Here is a 26,519-nt window from a genome sequence, read left to right as displayed (position 1 = left end):
TGTTTGGAATAAGGGCATTGCTTGAAAAATCTTTTTAATTCGTGACTTCAAAGTTCCACAAGTTTATATTGTATTTTATCTTACTGAAAGAATTATTTTGTAGTCAAATAAGACCAAAGATATACATTTGGTTACGGTCCACATCCAAAAGTTTGTAGGGTACAGGTAGGCGTGGCAGGGAAATTATTTTATATTTTCAAAAAAAATATGTTTCACAATATGGAAAAAATATTCAAATAAGGCCATTCCAAAATAATTATCTGTTTGCCGTAACACCGACTCAACGTTTCAGGACGAGTCGCTAGGTAAGAAAAAATTTTTTTTGCTTAATTTTTGGGCAAAAAAAACAAATTTATCACCTTTTTACATGGAAACAATATCGCAAAAATCATCTACGTTGTGCACGGGAAATTTGTCTAATAGCGTAGATTTCGAGAATTATTCTAAAATTATAACTTCGTCCAGAGCGTCATCTTCGTGTTAAAAATGAAACAGTACATTGAATATGTGAGCAGTTTTACGTTACCAGCTTTGATATAGTGTCACTATGAGAATGAATGGCAGCTTATTGGAACACTGCCAGTTTCCTGGAAAACTTTGACAAGGCATGTTTTCACACGATGCACACTTGAATTCAAACATATATAATACGTAGCTCATACGTAGGCAGTGGGTCGGTTGGCCATTTTTATCAAAAATAAAATTTGTTTCAATGAATCCGAGAAAAAAAGTTTTCACTCGGTACCTTTGAAGTCACGTTGGTCGGGTAACGGCAAACAGACCATTAATATGGGATGGCCTAAAATTCATATGATGTCACATATCAGAGGGTGGCTGAATATTGGGTCATGGAAACCTCTTCCAATGTTGGCTGCGGAAGTTAAAATACCGGTACAGAAGAAATCGGTTATTAGATCGTTTTAAATCCTGGAATTTACGACTACAATATTCAGACCTCGACCTATACTTTTAGTTTGCTGCTTAATATTTTCATTTCACAAGAAATAACAATTTATTACTGTAACCGGGTGAACTTGTAGGGGAAACCGTTCCGTACAGTGCTGCCACCCTTTTTCTAAGTAGGTGGCGTTCTGGTTTTTCGCGGCAATTTTTCATTGTTTGTTGTCCTTACCGACAACACCTATGTGTGTTAATAAACTTATATATCGTTTATTCCTGTTGCCGCAGGTAAGATATTGTTTAAATCCATAACTTTATAAGTATCTTATATAATACAAATTGTAAATTCCGGGAGTAATCGAATTTATGTGGTGTCAGTTTAGGGTGAGTTAGGTGAAGGTTCTTTGGAAAGTTTCATTTCGATCAATATGAAATAATGTTAAATTGTTAATATAAGATATGTTGTATAGGAATTATTCATTGTTTGTTGTCCTTACCGACAACACCTATGTGTGTTAATAAACTTATATATTGTTTATTCCTGTTGCCGCAGGTTTGTCGATCGTTGTCTTAGCTATTGTTGGTCTCGGACCGTGAGGAGTCGGCGAAACACAGCTGTAGAAGTGGATCTCCAGAACCCCGAAATCGATCGGTTGCTGTCATTCGATAGAGGAAATAAGGCCGGTCACATTACAAATTCTATCAAACAGAAAACACAGCGCTCATCTTCTGCTACGATTATTCAGCCTATTTTCATGTCAAACGCGCACGCGTTACAGCATCACCTTGAGTAGTGTACTGTACGAGCTTGTGTGTGTCGTGTAGCACTCTGCGTGCACAGGTGGAGGTCTCGTGTAAGTGAATGTTCGCTTACACTTCAATGTCAATCAAAACAGAATTAAAATGAAACAATACCTATGGCGGATGTGTGAAATAATTACATCCTCACTAGCAATGAGCATTTAAAATTCGCACATATACGGCACCTAGTCCAATGAAACGTACGCCATTCTATGGCTTTCCCATAATTATTTCAGTAGCGCCGGAATTCCCCGTATATCCCAAAAACAGCCAATCCCATTCGCTCGTGGAGACGACGCCCCCCAATCGAGGTCATTGCAATTCTATACGCGAGAGCTAAGAATTTTCCCGCCAAAAACAGTTTTTCGTAGAATTTTAACTCAGTTGACCATGTACATCAACAGAGGTTCTCCATGTCTTCAATCGCATCGATTATACGTCGTTTAAGCCGAGAACCAATGAAACAAATGCTCATATAAAAAAACGTACCGCGATTTTACATGAATGGCTCAATGCCAACCTCATATCGCTGACAAAGGTAAACCAAAAACTATCATGGTATTTTCAATAGTAGAAATGACTATCATGGCGGAGGTGTTGCCCTATATATTCATAATTCCATTAAATTTAATGCAATTGATGATTGTTCAATTATCACCCCATCCTTTGAAAGTTTATTTGTAGAAATAACTATCCCAAATGTTAGTTCAAATTTATCGTTGGCATTGTGTATAGTCTTCATGACTTGAGTATTTCTTGAGTAACTCTAATTCTAATTTTGCACACATTTTGGAAAAAATTGATAGTAGGTCACAACAAGAGGCCCACGGGCCTTATACCTTCATGACGCAGTAGAAGATTCAGTATTCAAAGTTTTACAGAAAGATTGACATTGTAACGATGTAACAAGTTTTAAAATAGTTAAGATAGTATAGGCTATGTGGCGATAATGTTCATTTTCTGTTAATATATCCTTACATGAAAAGAAAAGCCCATTTTAGCTGCCCCAAAGATCACACTACATGAAACTAGGGGTCCAGGGACACCATGCCAACTTGGGAAGTGGTTTCAGTGGTGCTCAACAATCTAACAATTTCAATATTCAACGCCCCTGGACCCATATACAAAAAGCAATGACCTTGAAACCCACCACAATCATAGAACATTTCAGCAGCTACGATTTTGTTATTGATTGTGATAACAAAATATGCCACGTTACCAATCTAATATGGAAATACTAAGTTGCTTTACTATTCAACGCCCCTTGGTGACCATATGCAAAACCCTATGACCTTGAAACTCTCCACAATCATAAAACATGTCATGAATTAGAACTTTGCATTGATCATGGTAACAAAATATGCCTAGGTACCAATCTAATAAGGAAATACTAAGTTATTCTACTATTCAACGCCCCCTGGTGACCATAGAGAATAACTAATATCCTTAAAACTCAGCACAATCATAGATGATGTCATGAGCTACAACTTTGCAATTGATTGTGGTTACAAAATATGCATAGGTACAAATATAATATAGAAATACTAAGTTATTGTATTATTCAACACTCCCTGGTGGCCATATACAAAAACCAATGACCTGAAAACTCACCAAAATCATAGAAAACGTTATGGGCTACAACTTTCCAATTGATTGTAGTAACACAATATGCTTAGGTATCAATATAATGTCGAAAAACTTTTTCCCCACCTACGAATGAGTACTGATGACACCAAGATGGCTGCCAATTGTGTCATAATTGGCTTATCAAGAATACCTGTCTCAGGTATAAAACATCCCTTTCCAAAGAGTACCCATCACAAATTGCATTGAGAAATGGCAAACATGAAGCTACAGGACCCAGAATTCCGTCCAAAATTGACACTTTTGGCACTAAAAAGTTCATAGGAAGGTCATATTGAGCCCGATCGACCCAATTTTTCTTAAGCTGATGGGTCCTTTGGGGTTCAAATATAAACGAACCATCAAGGTAATTGATCAAAGCGTCTTCAAAATTACCCTCAAAAACTTCAACAAGAGGCCCATGGGCCTTGAAGCATTGGTAGATTATACTGTGGTATTAAGTGGTTATAATGTTTTACATCTGCCGGCAAATCTTCTATGACGATGTTGATTGGGAGGACCACAGACTTAAAGGTTAATTTGTCTAGTACGATTTAATTCCTGAAAATGAATTTATTTTCTGCCGAACGATTTAGCCTAGGCTATTTGTACTGTTTAACCTCATTAATGCGATTCTGTTAAAAAGACGAAACTAGTTTATTCTGATGTTTTCCATCATGTCCCAGCCAAGATATTTATATCAATCAAGATTTGGATAGAAAAACCCATTTTTACGCATGAACGGTTAGGCCCCACTGAATAATGAAAACAAAAACAGAATGATTTTTCTGAATGCAATTGCAAGACCCTCTGATCTTAGAGCTCCTAGCTCTGAAGCATGTACGCATGCAAAACGTCACAGAGAGCGATGCCGGGGTTGGTGTCACTGAGGCTGGCTGATGATTGTTTGTTTGTCTTTTTGTTTGTTTGGCTTTACGTACGTCGTTTGGATCTTGGTTTCCCAAGACTATTCCTATCGGATTGTTCATTTAACCTCACGACGGTACGGCCTTTGAAGCGTTGCCCGCACACTGTTCGCAGCCAGCAGGACTCGAACCCACTAACTCAGCATTGATAGTGGATTCAACAGCATCACGCCTTATCTCACTGAGCAACCGAGGCAGCTCGATTTAATTCCTAAAAACTACAGCAGCGGCAAATAACCATCGCAATATTGCAATTTACGACAAACAACGCGTAAATTCAATCACTGTTGTTTAACGCATGGAAAAGAAAATGTATTTTTTCCCGGCGCGCATTACAAAGCGAATCTCTGCCGAGTGCTTAAGAGGGTGCTACTGCCTTATGAGTGCGCAGCAGGCGGGTAGGGCGTCCTAAAAAGAAAACTTATATTAGAATATAGCCGAATCGAATTTTACAATGTCAGTCAACTGATGGATACAACATGGTTGTTCTCGGCGTACTTAACAATGATATTGGTGATATCGTATCATGGTGGTAGCCTACGTTTACCGTTTTGTGTCATCATGAAATGGTTTTAACTTTAGTAAAGGCGTTCCTGCACGATCACATACGGGTTTCAGTCACGAGTAGGCTGCCGTTCCGCTGCTCTAGAAATACGTATTCTGACGCCGAGAATTAATCCCAAATAATCCCATGGATACTGATAGTTGAAATAACAGTGATATCCAAACACTGTGATATTTATAAACCGGAGGTACATAATTTTATGTTTTTCTATTCAGAAGAGGCGGTTCCCCATTCTTCATTGCCAATGTCAATGCGGACATATCGCTACGCGATTGTTTCACCCGCTCTGATCTACCAGATAATGAACGAGAAAAATGCGATCGAATAACTTTTTGGACCATTAAATCAGAAATCTGGCGACGCTATGTTGTGGGGAATAATTGAAGCATTTTTTTTAGTCATTTTCAGCTGTTTCTAATGTTTTACGTAAACGGAGTGACAATTTGAAGTTACTATGAAAATGAGAAGAGTCGGCGCTATTTTTTCGTACTACTATTTTTGATCCATTTTACTAGCATTGGCATGACGTCATAGACGTCAACCAATGCTAAAAATGTGTAAAAAGTGCTGATTTTGGTGAACAACAATGGCTGCCAGTCAGCCATCTTGATTCTGACAGGGCCAGTTTTTGGGCTGAAGATGTGTCTAGGGTAGATACATGTGTAGCCCAAATATCAAGACATCACATTGAAGCGTCTTCAAAACTTCACAAAATATCTGGATTCCATATACGGACGGACAGACGGACGGACGAACGAACGACGTACGAGAAGTGAACGCAATAGCCCGCTTGGACTAAAGTCCCAAGTGGGCTAAAAATGCATCAAGAATTAGTGTAGGCATCATGCTGAAAAGAAATCCAAGATGGATGGCAATCCTGGTGGCCATACTTGAACTCAATTTTCAATAAGGGGTACACATTTCACCTACCAAAATTCTTACACCTAGTATCATGAAAATGCATCAAGAATTGCAGGCAGTTTCATGCTAGAAATTCAAGATGGCTGACCTGGCGGCCATATTTGAAAGCCGATGACCTCCAAATACTAAAGGCATGGACAGCTTACCTACCCTGATCCTCGCACCAAGTTTTGTGATAATCCATCAAGAATTGCAGGCTGCATCGTGCAAACAAGAATTTCAAGATGGCCACCCCAATGGCAGCCATAATTGATCACCAATGACATTTTTTTACAATAGGGGTTGACATCTCGCCAGACCCAATCTTCAAGCTAATTTTCAATAAGATTAATCGCAAATTACAGGCGAATTACTGTGTCGAATTCAATTCAATTCCGGAGGGCCTGGCTTAGGCCTATACAATAGGAGTCAATTAAGACAATCATCTTCATTGATTCATATACTAAAATGCCCGCTATGAAAAAACTATGCCATGAATCGATCCGGCATTTTTCAGTAGAATGTCAGACACTAGGTACCTTTCTTTAAAGGTTAATTTGTTGTATGTCATTAACAATCAGTTATATAATACTTTATTCATAACTTTGAAGCTTACCGCCCGCAGCGAACGCTCAAGCAAGGTCAGTTACGTACGCCAACGATAACACGAAACAGATTACAATTTTGCCAGTTATGAGCGTCTCTCCACATAAATTAGGGGATTGTAATGGACCATTTGTTGACACTAACCTTTAATAAACTTCGTATGGATACAATCAAGATAATTCAACCCTATAATTCCACTATTCAACGATCGACGTGCAGCTTAAACATGGCACCGCCACTCAATACGCTAGTCACGATGTATCTCTAGACACATCAAAATCACACTTGAATTACAAGTGTTGGCTTATGAGAAACGATCGAAATCTAGCAATTTGATTGGGAAAATAGCAGCAGTATAATTGAAAAAAGTTAATAAACCACCTCCGACTGTCCTCCGGCCTTCACATGGAACTATCTCCGCCTTATCACAGGTGCACTCTGCCGCCGTGATTCGCCAACTCAACGATAAAAACTTCCCACAGTCTTACTATCGGCATTTTCTAATAATTTAGGGAAATATTTTTAAAAAGCGAAATTTCACACTCTGCATTAATAAGATTAAAGTATTTATTCGTTTGACCTCCCACCAACAAGTTATAAGTGGCGACACGAAAATGACGTCATCGACTCGCTACCATCTAATAACCTTCATGACGTAGTCATGAAGGTAAAAATGTTTGATCATGGGTGACTTCAATATTGACTTATTTAAAGTTGAATCACAAAATCATACACATGACTTTTTATCAATAATGATGTCTCAAAGCTTTCATTCTTTATTTGATAAAGCCATTCATTCTTTATTTGATAAAACCATACGCATCACGAAAACGACTGCAACTTGTATTGACCACATCTCTTTTAATTGTACCTTGAATTTTGAAACATGTATTATCGAAAATTGTTGAATGATGCGAGGGACCCTAAAGACACTTGGAAGATCAAAATAAGCTCATCCAAAAAACCAAAGGACTATAATGAATTTTCTAACGTTTTTCAACGAAATGGTACAACTTATTCAAATAATGATGCAATTGCTAATGGCTTCAATGCATATTTTTCAAATATGGGCCCAAATTTAGCCAACAATATACCGCTTACAGATGTGCCATTTTCTAATTATCTAGGTCCCCCGCATCATCGAAATATATTTTTCTTTCCATCATCTCCAACAGAGATCGAAAATATCATACATGATTTTAAAAACAAACATAGTGCAGGATATGATGGCATAAGCCAAATAATTCTTAAGCATGTAATTGACGTTATATCTATTCCTCTGTGTCACATTTTTAATTGGAGTATGTCTACTGGTATTTTCCCGGAGTTATCTAAGACATCAAAAATATCGCCTTTTTATAAATCCGGTAACCAGCATGAATTCAGTAACACCTGACCCATATCTGTATATTTTGTATACCTTGTATTTTTAAAATCCTTGAGAGGCTTATATATATTAGACTTATTGATTTTCTAGACCGGAATAAAATTATATCACCCTGCCAATTTGGCTTTAGGAAAAATCATTCAACTTCTATGGCTATTATGTTTACTATTGATAAAATTACTGAAAGTTTAGAACGTGGACAATTCACTATTGGTGTTTATGGGTTGGTAGTTACTAAATTCATGCTGGTTACCTTGTCCCGTGCATTTGACACAGTAAATCATGATATCTTACTTAACAGACTGTCAAATTATGGTATTCGAGGCGTCTGAAAATCATCTTAAAAATAGATTACAAGTGGTTGCTTATAATGGTAATTTATCTAGTCCAAGACGAGTCCTTTGTGGAGTACCGAAAGGTTCGATACTACAACCAGCCTTATTTCTTATTTATATAAATGATATTGTCAATGCCTCAAAAATCCTAAATCTTACTTTATTTGCTGATGATGCAAATGCGTTTACCAGTCATATTGATACCAATGTACTTAACGTTCTTGTAAAATACAATCAAACTACATAAGCTCAACTTATGTATAACTATTGACAACATGCTTCAGAAACACGTTTCAGAAACAAAATTCTTAGGGTTCCAAATTGATGACCAGTTAAACTGGAAGTCACACATTAATCTTATTTCCATTAAACTGGCTAGATTATTGGTATCATCAGCAACATAGTAAATTCTTATCAAATAAAACTTTAATACAACTGTATTATTCATTCATATATTGTCATCTATCATATTGCAATATTATTTGGTGTAACACTTATTCAGCTTCACTTAATCGACTTGTGGTATTACAGAAGAAAGCCGTTCGTTTAATTTATATAACTGACTACCGAGCACCTACTTCACCTTTGTTCAAATCTAATAGGATCCTTAAACTAAATGATATTAACTACTGGCTTACTGCACAATTCATGTATTTATATACAAACGGCAAACTTCCTCATTGTTTTTAACGCTTTTTCTAATCCACTACTAGCAGGCATTATACACGTTTTCGTAGAAACCAAAATATTCGTCCTAACACATTAAAATCTAATTTAAAGAAATTTTCTATTAGAATTAAGGGCCTATAATTTTGGAACAGTTTAAATACATCCTTAAAAAAATAACCATCTCCCAACATTTCTAAAAGCCATTTGAAGGACAAACTTCTCTCCTCTTATGAAATAATTTACATTGATCAGATCCTCAGTTGAAATCTCAAAATTGTGACATTTAGTGCTTATCATACCTCGTTATATGATCGTTATTTGAATTTGATTTATTTTTTTTGTAACATCTTCTTTAGGGTGATATATACCACAAGCTTGCTTTTTATATCTTCCCTGCTGTTTAATTATAACATTATATATTGTATAACACTTTGTAATTATTTTCTATTTATTTTTACAGTGCATTGACTCTGTATATCTTGTTATAATTTACAGGAAATAAAGATAATAATAATATACGTAAAAGGGCATGTGTTCTTCCGAAACGAAATGTAGTTCCAACAACTAATAAATAACTAAATTGAAAAATAAGCAACGCATTCCCATGAAATTCGATAGGGTTAGAGCTTTTATTATTGCATTAATGTTTTAAAAGTTCCAAAGAGAAACTTAGCCTCGTTTGGAAGTTATTTTGTACCAAAGGAAGAAAGTTTCATACGCGATAACAAAATGGACTTCGCTAAAGCTTAAGTTCATAATTTATCGAAGCTATAATAGCAATGATTATTTACCCTATTTGAATCAGAAAAAGCAAGAGGACACATTTTCATAATGAAAATAGGAGTCCATTGTAGTATAGACAAGGGCTACGAGTGCAGAGCCCATAATATCAGAACCTCGGAATATAGGAAAGGTTTGCAAACTTGGTATCATTCGAAAGCTTGTGAAAAGAGCTTTCACAGGATAACATACTGTTATGGGGTTATCCCTAATATCTACTGAGTTACTTAGTTTCCCCTTGCATGGTCCAAAATCAGTCACAGGCTGAAAAAAACTTGCCAGTTAAAGGGTTAATGCGTTAATTTCAATAACATGCATATCACCTGGCACACACATTAACGTTCCCGGCAGGTTAATACTAATAATAATCATAGTAACTCAAATTTCTAACCTCTCGCTCCAAAGACTGGGATGATGATGTTAGATGGATGCATTGCTCCTTACTGTCCATGAGCTCTCTTTCTGCCAAATTTAAGCGCCTCCTTAAATCCTCAGTTTCTGCCATGAACTTATCTCGAATCTGAAACAAAATATTTTCATACTATCTTGAGTGGTAGTCATCCACTTGTCTGTGTGCAGAGATCAAGTGCAAGACCTGGTTTTATAAGATTTTTATTTCATTTATGCAGCATGGTCGACTGGTAGGTAAATCTAACTACAATTTTGCATTTGCCTTGTGATAATCGGACGGGAAAACAGTTAAGAAGACTGTACACTTACATATACTAAACTAAACTGACTTTATTCAATACCATACTTCATTACTTAATACATACACGCCTACCCAGGCATGAGTGAAGGCTTACTTAACACAGAACACCGATCTCATAATACCAGACACTCCCAGGGCCCAGATATTAAGCACCCAATTAGTTCATATTTGACAACAATGAAAAGTCTTAAGTCTATTTATCACGAAACGTATCTCATCCATAAGTCAGCCGCTAACCATTGTCACGAGGTATCTTAGCTGCGTTGCGGACTGGTCTTTGCCTAACAGTTTTGCTAACGGTGCTTTCCGCTAGCAGCTTCCCACCAAGAACATTATCTATGCTGCAACAGTCAACCTCGAGAGGATAATGTTTGTTTACAGGTCCATTAGTCATCCCAGATCTCGTACCGTCAGTAGCCAAACGAACCATTCCATCACTACCGGTTCTGAGAGCGGTGATAATCCCTAACTTCCAGTAAAGCCGAGGGGTGTAATCATGAATGAGGACGATAGCAGCGCGATATTGTTTACGTTTATCCAGTACAGTTTGGTTAACAGTGAACTCTGAGTCCACAAGTTCCATATCTGTGTCGACGCGAACGTGAGGCAACAACGATTATTTTCGTCCGATTGATAAATCGGATGGTGATAACGGGTTGTTATCTCTTATAGCTGTAGACAAAGCGGTAAGTGGGCGGTCGTTTAACATGGCCTCCACTTCAGTCAATACAGTACTAACTCCTGGAATGACAAATTCTGGTGACCGAAAGTTTTTTAATGCATTATTTCACGAAAGCAACTAATCTCTCCCAATAGCTGCCATGCAACAAAGCACGTTTCGATATAAATCGCCATGCTATTCCCTCAGATACGAAATGCAGTCTCAATTCGCTAGAACGCAATAATTCGGATATCTCTCTTTTGACGAGCAGATGAAAGTTTGCGCATTATCTGAGAGCATCTTAATCGGTAGTCAACGACAACTAACGAATCAACGTAATGCCTGTATAAAACAATCTGCAGTCAAATCAGTCACTAGCTCTAAATGAATGGCTCTCGAACCTGGGCACGTGAATGAGGCGATAAAAGGTTTAATCCTTTCCCGAAATTAATGGTCCGCAAAAATCTACGCCTGTATAATAAAAGGGCGATACATAAGACATACTTTCACAAACGCCTTTTCACACAGGGCCTTATCGCGGTTATCCAGTTCCTTTTGACGCACATGCGCGATGGTCTTGTTGGTACCCAGATGCATACATCGCCTGTAAGAGTCAACAACTATTCGAACACGGGTCAGGATTCATCCTCAATGTTTTTAGATAATTAACTACTAGTCGAATAGCTTCGCTCAGTAATTTAGATTGTGTGTAATTAATTATCTTTGTATTGTAATCATCTTGTCACTCAGTAATTTGAAATCGTTTGTAATTAGCTTCGTCTTATTCTATATAAATACCAGTATGATATGTGAATTTAATCACTTGCGCTATGCCTGAAGAGGGGATAATGTGACTCCCGAAAACGTTCGCTTAAAAAATATATATTACTCATTAGAAAATGAGATTTGTACTGTTTTTGCTTTTATGGATCTTGAAAACTTTATTGGGTTGAATTCAAATGATGGGATAAAACTTACTTTTTGCAAAAAATTAAGATGGAAATATAACCAAAAAAATCTTTTTTTTTCTTAATCAAATCTGATGAAAACACAACCAGATGTTTTTGGCGGGATTTCAGAGGGGATCCATGGTCCAAGTAATTGACATCATCTCCGTGAAAAGCGCTATGCATGCAGTAATCACACACTACTGAACGATGATTCATTATGTATAAGTTTGCATAATTTCTTGTGATTTATTTGAAAAAGAGCTTGTGGACTTCAGATATGACTGGTCAGTTGGCGATGACCCTGTTGTATCAGTTGAATTATTCCTTTCATCGGACTGATTGAATGCCAATGAGCAAATTCTTATATGGTGTCTCCGGTGACACAATTTACATGATAAGTGAGAATGACAATGTTTTGACCAATGTGATTTTCCCATAAAATTGAAGCACATATTCGAAGCTTTAATCAACGCTAAGCTTATACGATCATCATACGTTGAAATTTGACGTAAAATGTGAATCTTATGTCAACGCTTTATTTCCATAATGATGAACTGAATTCCCGTGCATCATGGCCGGAAATTTATTCAACACAACAGATATTAGCATATCTCCCAAAGAATCAGTAGCACAACCTGCTGCGACCAATGAACAAAAAGCGACTCTGTCTCTGAAATCTCCAACTCTGCTTGACGAATATTTTAGTATTGGTAACCCAACAATAGCTTGCATGTGAGCATCTACAATTTTGTGCAGTTGCGAAAAATGAGATATTAGAACGTCTATTGTGCTGTAATAATTCTCCTCATTAAATGCTAGTCCACTAATGCTGAGACTTGCCTTTCCTTCCAGTAACGAACGCAAGTACTGAAACTTTTGGATAACTGGAACTGCGTACTATACGTCGTGAACCGCTGCTCGGTACGAATCCCAGAAGTAATGCCAATTCTTAATTTCGCTGTCGAATTTCAGTAACGAAAGTTTCGGTATAGTTGACTTCGGGCGAGCTGAACCAGCAGAATCTGTCGGTTGAGGAGTGGCTCTGCTTCTCTGCGTGTACTGCATGTAAAACAACTTGCTGTCTCTGAAGTACTGTAATTTCTTCTCAAATTCCTGAAACCTGGACCTGTATCAGAGTTCACTGTCTCAAGCTCAGGTGAAATTCAAGCCAATTCAAGCTAGATTTCTACCATTTTCAAGCTGTTTTTTCAGGCACGTTGGAAGCAATTTTCGATAGTCGCAGCCAATTTGCCTATTTTTAACAGGTTCTTGACGGGGGTCATATAAAAATGTTAAAAATAAGGTAAAATTTCGATTCATTTTACAGTGGAACCTCATTGATACGATTCTGTTAGAGATAAAACCCGTTTATCACAATGATTTCAAGCATTTCCTAGCTTAGATATTTATAGCAATTAATATTTGGATAAGGCATCCCAAATTAAATGTCTGTTTGCCGTTACACACTCAAATTTTTGGAATAAGTCGGTAGGTAGGTAGAATCTTTTTTTTTTTTATGGCAAAGAAAAACAACAAATTTATCACCTCTTTTAGTGGAAACAATACCCCAAATCTGCGTTGTGGAAGGGAAATTTGTATTTCAAGAATAATTAAAGATTTCAAGAATAATTTTTAAAATTCTAACTTAGTCCTGAGTGTCATCTCTGCGTTCAAAATGCAACAGTATATTGAATATATGCGCGCTATAACATTACCAGCTATAATATAGTCACTAAGAATGCCAGTTTCATGGAAAACTAGGCGATAGTCGAGCAACGTTTTCACACGACGCACACTTGACTTCAAACGTACATAGCTAATACATTGACAGTGGGTCGGTCAGTCGGCCATTGTTATCAAAAATAAAATTTGTTTCAATGAATCCCGGAAAAAGTTTCCACTCGGTACCTTTGAAGTCGGGTTGGTCAGGTTAGGGCAAACAGACCATTGATATCTTGGAATGGCCTAATTATTTCAAGCTTTCAATCTATTTTCAAGTCGTTTTCAAGCGCTTGAATAGCATTTATCAAATTCAAGTCGTTTTAAGCTTTTCAAGCACCGCGACAAACCCTGTGTATTCATCATCAGCCTCTATCGACTCCAGTATATCATCACTTATATCAGATACAACCGTAATTTTTCTCTTCTATCTGCGTAATGAGTAGTTCTAATTGCTCCAAGTCTGGAATCAGCGGAGTTTGACTATTTACAATGACATCGACAGTCACACAGTTGTTTCAACCGATTAGCACTCAGGAATTGCACTATGTAGTGTCAATTACTCCTCGGAAAATTAAGATTAAAATCCAAGTTCATCACGATACCTAATAGCTCATTCGCTGTTTATTTCCACGCATTACAAGTTAGTGTTATTTTGTAGTAAATGGTCAAGGCTTTCATATGATGTAAGATTTGAAGAGATGGGCCATCAAAATCGTCTCCTTTTGGCCCCCAGAAATTCATCCAAACTTACTTGGATTTGAAGTGAGCGCTCAGATGTGTCATGTTCAAACTCGAAAAACTAGAGAAATTGAAATAGGAGGATGTTGATTTATGTTTGGTATTTCAAGGACTTAGGTGTCTAGTTTATCATAAGCTAAAGTCTATCCCAGTGGTTATGATCGCGGCATTTCCACTCTCAAAGAGCCAGTATCAACAACAATTTAATTGATACTGACAGCTGTAAGTGGTCAAACTCACCATGAGCATCCCTGACTCGCTGGACCCCAGCTGCTTGTTACTATAGTAACAGGCGAGAGTGAATAAAGAGCAAAACTTTTCGAAGCTTACACTAAGAAAATGAAGAAATTAGCAAGGAAAAATTAGTTTTGAAGTCTTGTTGCATTCAAGAGTGAATATTTTCCGAGGATACCGAAGTCAATGTTTACATTAGAAAGTGTCAGAACTAATTTTCAAGTTGAAACATTCTATTTGGATGGTGTTTAAGCAAAATAGCAATACAGTACGTACGAATCATGAGATAATAATCAAATCCACAAATAGTCATTTGTTAACATATTTGCGCATGTCTAGCTTTGTTAAGCGCAAAAAATAAGAAATTAATCCACGAAATTCCATGCTTGAATACATTTTAAGTAATTCTCTTTGAGAATATACAAGAAAAAACCAAATCTAGAGGAATAAAGAGAAGTGAATGACCAGGATGGGAAAACTTTAGTGTTATTCACTCTTGAATGTAGTAGTTGCCTGACCTCAGTTACTTGCAGGGTTGAGCACATAGAAACCACAGGGTTCCAGATCTGCGATGATATGAACTGTTTGATGCACCGCGATCATATCCACTGGGATAGACTTTATTCAGTTCGAATCCCACCATAACCGTTTTCATGCAGCATACGAAAAAAGTGCCGGGCAGATTTGGGCGGCTTGAGGAGTAATAGGCAGGGCGGATACGGGCGGCTTGAGTGCTAATGGGTTAAATAAGATAAGTTGCCAGCACGATTTCGGCTGCTAAGTTTTTCATCAACTCCTTTCGGCAGCATCTCTTTGTATTCCAGCTATCCGGCTCGAGGGACCAATATCCGCTAATCGGACGGGAAAACAGTAAAGAGGACTGTACACTTACATATACTAAACTAAAATGACTTTATTCAATACCATATGTCACTACATAACACAAACATGCCTACCCAGGCATGAAGGCTTACATAACACAGAACACCGGTCTCATAATACCAGACATGTATATTTCCGGGACATCGCCAACCTCAAAAACCCAGGTCTGACGTGAACATTGAGTTATCCCCAATCTTTCTCTGAAAAGTAATCAATTCATTAGATATCACGCACAATCATGCTAGTATGTACCTGACATTTATCTTGATTCAATCGATCAATTTCAATCTTGTATTTCTCCAAATCCTGAACTGCTTTATTTCGTTCAATTACAGCAGTGGCCATTGTTCTTTTCATACAACCAGAATTCTATGAATGAAAAAAGGATACAAGTAACTTAAAACCATAAAGAGCATTCACCCAACATCATGTGAATATCCATGGATACATTTTGGCTCGAACTAAAGCTGACCAAAGCTTATTTAATGGCCTGTGTCAACTATACATTGGCTTAATTTTTGGGGAACATTATCAATTGGAAATCTCAACGCAAAAGATATTTTGAACAATTTATTATTTAATCCATTAAGTTCCCTCTGGTGGCAACATGCAAGAACAAATAACTTTCATTTATAGTATACATTTTCATTTGAAACTCTCAATCGGTTTGAAGATACTTAGAAAGATTCATTATGAATGTATTCTACTATTCAACACCCCTGGTGACCATATACAAAACCCAATGACCTTGAAACTCACCAAAATCATAGAACTTGTCATGAGCTACAATTTTGCAATTGATTATTGTAACACAATATGCCTAGGTATATTTTTAAAATTTGTTTTGGCTTTGCGTCGTTTGGATCTTGGTTTTCCAACACAAGCAGCCCTATTGAATTATTCTTTTAACCCCACAACAGGACAGCCTTTGAAGAGTTTCCCGCACACTGTAAGCAGCCAGAAGGACACATACCCATTCGTCACTCAGCACTGATAGTGGATGCAACAGCATCAAGCCTTATCTCACTGAGCTACTGAGGCTGCTAGATATGCCTGGACATATTGGCCCCACTCCACTGTGCGGGATTTATGTGAAGCAGCAGAACAAACATGGCCACCCTTTGAATTTTCAATGTTAGAAATTGTACATGAATTTCAATTATTTCAGCTGTTAGGGTTTCAACGCACAATATGACTAGATGATGCGATATGTCGATGTTAAATAATGATAATGCCGCAGTGAAGCTATTCACGAACTGTCCCGATTGAGTGTACAGCGGTCAAAAACATATAAATTTGCATAGTAACATAACTATTTGCAGTGAATTGCAGACAAAACATGAAGCCTTAATGGCCGTTTACAAAAACATTATAGCAATCACAATTGAAAGATAATAATGATATACAACTTAAGTTAACATTATGGCCATTATGTTGATGAAAGTCTCATCAGAATGGCGCAACAATGAAACTGGCAATAAATGCCAAATATCAAACCTATTTTTTGTGCATATTCATAACTTATTCACTATAAATTGCCAATAAACAAGTGCATGTTTTCACAGTATGTTCGGCCGCAATGGTTGCTTGGGATGCAATTTTTTTCAAAAGAGAGTTTCCGCCATATGTTTGCAATGCGTAGGCTCCTCATTATGTGTGCACTAAACTCGCTATATCAGCGTTCGTGGCTCTCAACCTACCAACAAAACAGCGTCAAATAGCCTACCGGAACATAGCCTACCTACACGAACCCGCCAACCTGGGCACCTCTTCTATGATTTTATATCTACATGATTAAATTAATTTCTGACAGTGTTTTCGCATTTTTAATTCGTGTACCTAGTATTTCAACGTGTTTACCAGCATACCGGGGGACCCGTGGTTAAGATGGATCTTTGAACAAATGAAAAATGTTTCTATTTTGCCACATATGTCATTCATATATTTCAACTCAACTATGGAGGATTTAATTAAAGAAATAGCCGTAAAGCCTTCAAATGATCGCACATGCGATTGCCCGCCCCACTCGTGCTTGAAATGGAAAATAAATATCTTGTACGATGAATAATGATTGAAAAAAAAAGATGAAAGCTAAATCATTCGATTCTTTCAAAGAAATGCATTGGAAATAAACTGAAAGGTTTATTACCTCATTTCACATGTTGCCTCTCCATGGCCGTATATAACTACACTAACCATGATCGTTGTGATCTGTGTGATCACCACACTACACTACCCACTTCAACGCCTTACTACCCACAGCTTTGATATAACCATCTTTAAGTCTATCGCAGTGGTCATAACTGCAGTGCATCAAACAGTTCATATCATGGCAGATTTTGAACCCTGTGGTTTCAATGTGCTCTACCCTGCAAGTAACTGAGATCAGGCAACTACTACGTTCAAGAATGAATAATACTAATGTGGCAGGCAGTTAATCGTCGTTTCGGGCTTAGTTCGCGTTCTCGTGTTGCCAGCTAGTAGCACCACTCGTGGGTTATTCTTTTAGATTAACCGAATTGGCCTTTGATCAATTCACCTTACACTTCCGTGTACTACGGATGTGTGTAATTCGTCATAGAATGAATAAACAGTATTATTATTTATAATTCGCATATTTTATTTATTCAGGATTTACTTTATCCTGGACGGTGAATCGACTGTACTGGTCGCTGCTATCAACGCTGCAACTCTGAGGAAAGGACGTCAGAGAGGACACCGGGTCGCAAGTTCCATCTTGAGTTCTGTCGTGCGTGAGGATCCCTTTGTCCCTGATGAACCGAATCCGCATAAGCTATACTTAAGCCAAATTAATAAAGTATCGCTATCACACTCAAGTTATCCTATCCTGGTCATTCACTTCCCTTAATCCTCTAGATTTGTTTTTTTCTTGTATATTCTCAAAGAACATCAATTACTTAGAATGTATTTATGCATGGAATTCAAGTTTTCATGGATTAATTTCTTATTTTGTGCACCTAACAAAGCTAGACTATGCGCAAATATGATTTTTTTATGGATGTGATTATTATCCAGGGTTCATAGCCTCCAGGCCCAACTTAATTCAAGTACTTTCAAGGACCTATTTCAACAAAATTCAAGTACTATTTTCTGAAAAATACCATATAAACACTAGTATTTAAGGCGAATTTATTGCAATGAAAATTCCTTTATTGCAGAAATTTAAAAGAAGTACAAACGCGAATCATCATAAAGAAACATCCACGGGTAGCAGAGCACTTGATAACTTTGGAATCTTTCAGCTTTATTTTAAGAAAGATTTACTACATGTATCAGAAATTAATAACTTAAAAAAAAGAAATCTGTGGGCCTTTCAACGGAACTACAGGTAGACCTCGCCATCAAAAAGCCATACTATCGAATTATACAAAAGAAAGAATATATTACTTTATTCGGCCGCGGGCTTCAACCTCTATATCAATACCATCAAAACTCTATTTTTCCTACAGTACATACCGATCATTGTCAAATGCACAAGGTATTTACTAAATACAAGTATTTAACAGTACACTCCTTTCCGTATGCTGGACTCACACTTGACATTCGCAGTAAGCGTTCGCTGTGGGGGAAAGGAGATCGTTCGCTGTGTCGCTTGAAGTGTTTATCGAGTTTTACGCGGCTTTAGGCTTACCGGTACTGAGCTTTACTGTCTCAAACAAACACAGTATAATTGTTGCGTTTATTAACGGACTCATTGCATTGAACTTCAAAACAAAATTTACGATATTTAGGTGGGTTGTTATTCAATAGGCCTACGACCAATCTGTCCGGATGTTAGGCCTATGCGCATAGGCCTACATAGGCTAGTAGCCTCTACTAGGTTAAAGCTAAGTTCACTGTAAAGGAGGAATCAGATTTATTAAAATGCATGTTCATTAGTGATTAACTGGTTGTGACTTGCAACGATCAATCACAATTATCAATTTTATTGCCAAAAATGAAGATTTTTGCCAAAAATGAAGATTTTTTTGAACATTTCGCCTGAGCAGACAGCTTTATAAGCCACCCTTTTATTTGAGTTTTTTCATCATAGATGAAACTGGTATTTCATTAATTCCTAATGACTAAAGCAGGGCGTAGGTCGGCCTTGCGACGGCTTGTGATTCACTGCGACGCCAATCACTGCGACCGCCAGCGACGATTCTGTCGCAACGACTCATCGACCTACGCTCCCTTGCGACGGGTTGCGACTTTCAGCAACGCCAGTCACAAGGAGTCGCACGTGTTCTACTTTCTGCGACGCGACACGACTGTCACAACCAACCGACGCGCTCTTGCACCTGGCAGAAACTAGTTGCACACAGTCGCTGACAATCGTATCGCAACCGAATTGCACCGAAACTTGCGAGGATCGCATCGCATCACAAGGCCGAACTACGTCCGGCTTTAAGTTACAGCGGAGCCCCAGAAATATCTTCAAAAGACCTTTCGCTAGAAAATTCTTTCGTCGGAACAAAATTTATTTCATTCCAACCAATAATATTCTTTTCGATTGAACCAATTTGATAAAATCGTTAGAACAAAGTTGAACAAACCTTTTTTTTGTCCAAACGAAAGGTTTTTCTTTCGAACAACCATTAGATCGAACAGAATCGTTTTGATTTGAACAGAATTTTCTTGTCAGAACATTAAGTTTTTCGTTCGAACAAGTATATTGTAAAAAGTTTTTTCTCCGAACCAAAAGTATTAAGTATTTCGTTCAATCGAACAGAATTGTTTTCATTCAAACATTCATTCGAAAAAATTGTTTTCGCTCAACCAAATTTTTTTGCCGGGACAACAAATTTTTCATTTCAACAATAACATAGCTTTTTATTCGAACTCATCTTTTTGTCAGAATGAAGAAAATTTTTGGTTCAAGCAAAAAGCGTATTGTTCGATCAAACAGAATTGTTTTCATTCGAACAAGATTTTCTTGTTGGAACATTAAGTTTTTTGGTCGAACAGTGTGTTAAGGTCGATTTGGAATTTTACTCGGTCTGGTATATGTTCGATTACTGTGTATGTCATTTGTCAGGACATTAAACAGAAGACGGTTTAGGATACTACCTTGCGTGACTCCACTAGTTAGACCGACTTATTCCAAGATGAGGCGTTCCATTGATTTCAAGTTTTGGTTCAGAGATAACTGCTGAGCCATTTGGGCGACCTATCATTGATAGTTTCCTAATAGCCTGTTTAGTAATGGCTGATGTTGTGCCTTATCAAATGCTTTGTCGAAATCCACCGTTGAACAGGATTCTAAGACTGTGCAGAAAACCCGTTATCGCTGCTTTGCAGCTATATTTATTATAATTATTAGGGTTTCTGCTGCCTTCGCAGAAACCCTATTGTATTCCTGCTGATTATTATTATTATTATTAGGGTTTCTGCTGCTTTCGCAGAAACCCTATTGTAATTCTGTTGATTATTATTTTTATTATTATTAGGGTTTCTGCTGCCTTCGCAGAAACCCTATTGTATTCCTGCTGATTATTATTATTATTATCAGGGTTTCTGCTGCCTTCGCAGAACCCCTATTGTATTCCTGCTGATTATTATTATTATTATTATTATTATTATTATTATTATATTCTTTTTCACACTGGATCTTACTGAAAGGATATAAACAACTGCAACTTACTTTCACTGTCGGTGAAACCATTCTGGATCACAAGTATTACGCTGTATTGACAAATACTGTATATAATATTAATTAGAATTGCACTGTTTACTCACTGTGAGCCTCTAAACATCGAAATTTAAGCCCGATTCAAACAGTATCCATATACGTATATGTATTGTATACGTGTCTTATTCCCACAGCACCTCCTAAGTACGTGTGTTTGTGTGTGTGTCCTTATATTGATAGAGCTGTGTTGTTCTAGATCTGTAGTAAATACATAAGCAGTAGTGATATTTTTACCTCCTCTAAGAGTCGATTGTTGAATTAGGACATTGCTCAACTGAACGCAACTGAGGAATTTTTATAGCTTGTTTGTTTCATATGCACAAGTAAGAGAGCATCATATACAGCTTCGAATTCGGCAACACAAGATAGAGAGCATCATATATAGGCTTTAATACTTCGAATTGGGCTAGTAACAAGAATATTGCGCAACGGATTTACTTGAAACTTACGTGAGATGTACGAAACACAGGTACCTTGAGGTTAGTCGAAGGGATCTTTGATTGGGGACCCCGTTCACCCACCAGGGGGCGTTTTACATTTGAAAATTCTGATATCGAAAAGTTACTGTGTGAGAAAAATTTTTGTCTGGGTTTTCAGCTTCGGTCGAGCACGAAAGTTGTTCATGACAGCCCGGGGCTAAAAAAAGTCAATGGCACAACCTATCTGCGATCAACGGTTTGGGCTCTACGGGCTCAAAAATGGGACCCCAAATTTTTCAAAGAGATTTTTGCTCCTAGCTCCTTAACCGGTGGAGATAGAATTGTGGTTGCAATGAGTGATCAGTAGCCCTTGACAAAACGCTTGTATTGATGTATGGTATAACTATGTAACTCATATGGTTCTCCAGTAGCGCCACCTATAAGACGCAGGAAAACACATTTTCACCTATATCGACTAAGGGTATCATTGGATTTCTATAAAAGTTGATACACATGTACCTGGTTAGTAAATGCAATGAACCCCTCACATGATTAGTACCTGTTTTAACCACTAGGGGCGTAAATTTTGAAAAATCGATTTCAGCATCCATATTTCGTATGTAATGCGGTCTGTTTATTATTCGAATAACAAAACTTGGTATAAGTACAAAGACATGTGTGTAATATGCCAACCTGCCTGATTAGTTCATACAACTGCCACCAGGGGACTGTGAAAACAACGATTTTTGCTCCTAGGTCCTTAACCGTTGGTGATAGAATCGAGGTTGCAATGTGTGGTTAGTAGCCCTTTACAAGACACTTGTATTGGTGTATGGTTTAAGTAGGTAACTCATATGGTGCTCCAGTAGCGTCACGGAAATGTGATAAACTATATAAGAATTGTATTCACCTAAATAAAAATGACCAGAAATATAAGGAATATGTCCTATATAGAAACAATCTGAACTATATCAAAAGACGACAAAAACTTGATTACTATTCAAACAAATTAACCATGTTTAAAAATAATTCTAAAAAGCTCTGGCAATTTATGAAAACAGCCATTGGGAAAAACCGAGATAAAACTTCAGTGACAACTAATAGCTTTATAATTAACGGCAAAGTGACATCTGATCCAATGATGATCTCAAATGGCTTCAATGATTATTTCTGTACTATTGGAGAAAGATTTGCAAATGAGATTCCGAAATCGAACAGAGACTTTACTAGTTATTTACCAAACCAAAACCCTAACTCAATGTTTCTTAGCCCTACAAATGAACAGGAAATTGATTTACTAATCAAATCTCTGCCCAACAAACTCAGTTCTGGTCACGATAATATTAATAATTTAATAGTTAAAAAAGTAAAGCAAAATATTCTCAAACCATTAACCCTAATAATGAATAAATCTCTCGAGGAAGGAATTTTTCCTGATGATATGAAAATAGCGAAGGTTATCCCTATATTTAAAAACAACGACAAAGATCTTTTTTCTAATTACACCCCAATTTTCTCCAAAATCCTCGAGAAACTCGTACATTCTAGGCTTTATTCTTTTTTAGTCAAGAATAATATAATCTATATGAGCCAGTATAGGTTTAGACCATATCACTCAACGGGCCACGCTATAAATGAATTTTTAAGCGCCATACTAAATAACATTGAAAATAAAAAAACAACTCTCGCATTCTTTTTAGATTTGTCAAAAGCTTTTGATTCCCTTGATGTTAGTCACCTACTCTTTAAGCTTTCCCATTATGGAATCAGGGGTCACTGTTATAAATGGTTTGAAAGTTATCTTACAAACAGAAAAATGTATGTTAATTATAAGCTGAACCCAGATTCTCAATTAAAACCTATCAAATTTGGTGTCCCCCAGGGCTCGGTACTCGGTCCTTTGCTTTTTTTGATATATATTAATGACCTTAATCATGACCTAAAAAGGTCCAAAACAATTCTTTTCGCAGATGATGCTAACATTCTTTTTGAAATTGATAAAATTGATTCAATCCAAAAAGTCATTGACAAAGATATCAAGATTTTAATTGACTGGTTCCGTGCAAATTTATTAACGCTAAACATACCAAAAACTCATGCAATCCTTTTCTCGAAAAAAAAACTTGGAGACATCCACTTAAGATTTGGTCCAGTGACTATAACACCCACTAAATCATGCAAATTCCTAGGATTAACAATTGAAGACCAACTCAACTGGGATTCACACTTGAAAGAGCTTGTCTCTAAAATTAAGAAAAACATATTTCTTCTCCGTAGTGTAAAAAATTTTCTCCTACCATGGGCTAAACGTCTACTCTATCATAGCTATGTACATTCCCACCTTACCAATGCATTAGTAGCCTGGGGCCCAATGCTATCTAAATCCCAAGTAAACACTTTATTCAAACTACAGAAAAAAGCCATCAGATACATTGATAATTCATCATTTAACGCCCATACTAGTCCTCTTTTCAAAAAGTATAAAATCCTCAAATTTGAAGACCTTGTCGAATTAGAACTGATTAAATTTGGCTATCAATACGTAAATAAAATCCTTCAACATCCAATTCTCAGGCTATTCAATCCAAATTCTTTACACCATACATACAATACCAGAAGAAAAAACCTACCCAGAATCCAATATCATCGTACTCAAATTTTCAACAAATCGCATTTTTGCTCAAGTCCCCATCATCTGGCAAAACCTACCAATCAAGTTGAGAAATGCTAAAAGCCTATCATCTCTCAAGAATCTGAAGCTGAATAGTTATTAATGAGCTAATCCATAAATATTGTACTGTGATTCTCCTTGTCTATTACAATATAATAGTACATTTACTATTATTATTACTTATTATTATTGTTACCATTGCCTTTATTGCTATTAATCTTTATCTGTTTTTTTTTTACATTATTATTATCATTATTATTATTTTTACTATTATTATTATTATTATTATCATTAAGTATTATAATCCTTCTTATTATTATGAATATGGATGAATATTATAATGTTAACGATATTCATATATTATAAAGTAACATATATATCTATTTGTATTGCACCTTGCACATAATGCACGTGGGCACAGTGCCTTAGTAATTATAAGTACAGCCCTAGGCTCGCACTGTGTCCCTCATCTTATGTCTGTAAAAACTATGTTTAACTCCTATATTGTATCTTGCATTACATAATGATGAAAAATAAATTATATATATATACCTACAAATTGTTGGAAATGCATTTTCATTATTATCTACTTATCGGATGGAGGGATTTCTATGAAAATTGATACACATGTACTTTGATATGAGATACAACGATCCCCTCACATAATTAGTTCCTATTCTAATCCCTATGGGGCGTAAATCTTGAAAAGTCATTCTAGCATCCATTTTTCGCGTGTTATTCTGCCATTTTATTATAGATATCACAAAACCTGGTGTGAGCACATGAACATAGGTATACTAGGCTAACAAGCTAAATTAGTTGATACAACTGCTACGAGGGAATGGTAGAACACTGTATCACCTATTTTCTTGAAGTTATTTTCCCTAAACTTGGTACATCATTACTTTGCACTTAAGAGCCATGAGTCAACATATCCATGATATGGGCTGACCCATGATACAGGCTGACTCCTGGGTGGCGCTTCTTCATAGATAGTGGTACGTAATGAACTGATTTCAGTGAAATCTTTTGCAACCTCCCTAGTACGGTATTTAACCTGGCAAGGCAGAAACCCGTTATCGCTGCTTTGCAGCTATATTTAGGGTTTTCTGTTGCTTCAGAGAAAACCCTATTGAAATTCGCGTGATTATTATTTTTTTTTTCCCTTTTCCACACAGTTTTTGTTAAAAGTGTAAAGGCTTCCTTACCTTACCACTGTCGCCGATACAATCCGTATGATATCCTTCAGCTCACTTCAATCTCCAGATACTGCATGGGAATTTTGATAAATCTACGTTATAAAGGCACTGTCGAGCCGTAGGAGCTATCGAATTATTCCCTCTCTTCTCCACAATCAATTTCAAAGTCAATTTTATGAATTTATTGCTCAGCGGGTCCGAGTCCAAGAGTTTACGAGTCCGGCGTTCGCGTGTCTGACAGGTTTACGGGCATTTGTTTGTTACCTCTTTAATATTTTTGATTTCTTGTTATTCCGGTTATTTCATTTAAGTATATTGCTGATCAGTCCATGTAACCAAAAGCGTCAATAAACAGATTTTGAATTGATCAAGTTTAAATCAAGGTCGTTGAGTCGCGGAGGGCTGCTAGAATTACGTTCGTCTCAGGGAGAAAACAAACGACAGAAAAGCATCAGGTGATTATCGATAGCCTACTAGGGTACACACAGTTGACAAACAGTGTTAGGCCTGCGCCGGTTGGTGCGTACTGGGAATAAATATACTGGTTGGTCAGTTGGTTCGGTTGTGAAGTGTGGAAGCTAAGAAAGCCTACCGCAGTACCGGTATTATATGTCTATAGGCCTATTATATAGTAGCCAATACCAGTAAGTACGTAGTTGTTACTCGTACGTGACTGTATGGTGATCTCCACAGGTTAACCGTACGTGAGTTCCCTACTCAGACCTGCCAACATTGAATTTTTCAAGATAGTAACATTTTTCAAATTTGCCAGTATTTTTTAGATTTAGCCAGTGACCCACTAGACTTGATGTGACCTTTGCCAGTAACATTTTCAATATGGCCAGTAACGAATTGTCGCTTTATCCTTATGTCCTTTTCTTTCACAATGACGTGAAATATCATTTAATCCGCCATGTGAGATCACTATATCGATTTGACATATCGTACATCTTGCATGATATTTACTTAATTTCGATGCTATGAAACATGGATATTGTACGCTGTACGATTTTTTATACTTCTGTTCGATATTTCTTAATCATACGTTTTCTACTACCTGTTACCGCAGTATCAGTTTCAGATTCCGACTCCGAAGAAGACGGAGAACCCTCCGAATTTTCCAGATTTGACAAAACGTCGTGAACTT

General features: G+C 37.0%; 1 protein-coding gene across 11 annotated transcripts in view; it reads right to left on the bottom strand.

Annotated features, from left to right (window-relative positions):
- The window catches only part of LOC141915273 (serologically defined colon cancer antigen 8 homolog), a 214,106-nt gene that overhangs the window by 50,350 nt on the left and 137,237 nt on the right, over positions 1–26,519 (bottom strand). For 10 of the 11 annotated variants that reach the window (XM_074806744.1, XM_074806743.1, XM_074806741.1 and 7 more), the window contains 2 exons: positions 15,644–15,760; positions 9,884–10,033 (listed from right to left, as the gene is read on the bottom strand). In XM_074806744.1, the coding sequence (XP_074662845.1) occupies positions 9,884–10,033; positions 15,644–15,760 (267 nt within the window). The remainder of the gene's footprint in view (positions 1–9,883; positions 10,034–15,643; positions 15,761–26,519) is intronic. The other variant, XM_074806746.1, reaches the window with a different exon arrangement.

This window comes from Tubulanus polymorphus, chromosome 1, assembly GCF_964204645.1.
Source record: "Tubulanus polymorphus chromosome 1, tnTubPoly1.2, whole genome shotgun sequence".
NCBI classification, from domain to species: domain Eukaryota; kingdom Metazoa; phylum Nemertea; class Palaeonemertea; order Tubulaniformes; family Tubulanidae; genus Tubulanus; species Tubulanus polymorphus.
Note: the sequence above shows the minus strand (reverse complement) of the source record. Positions and strands in the feature narration are given on the sequence as shown.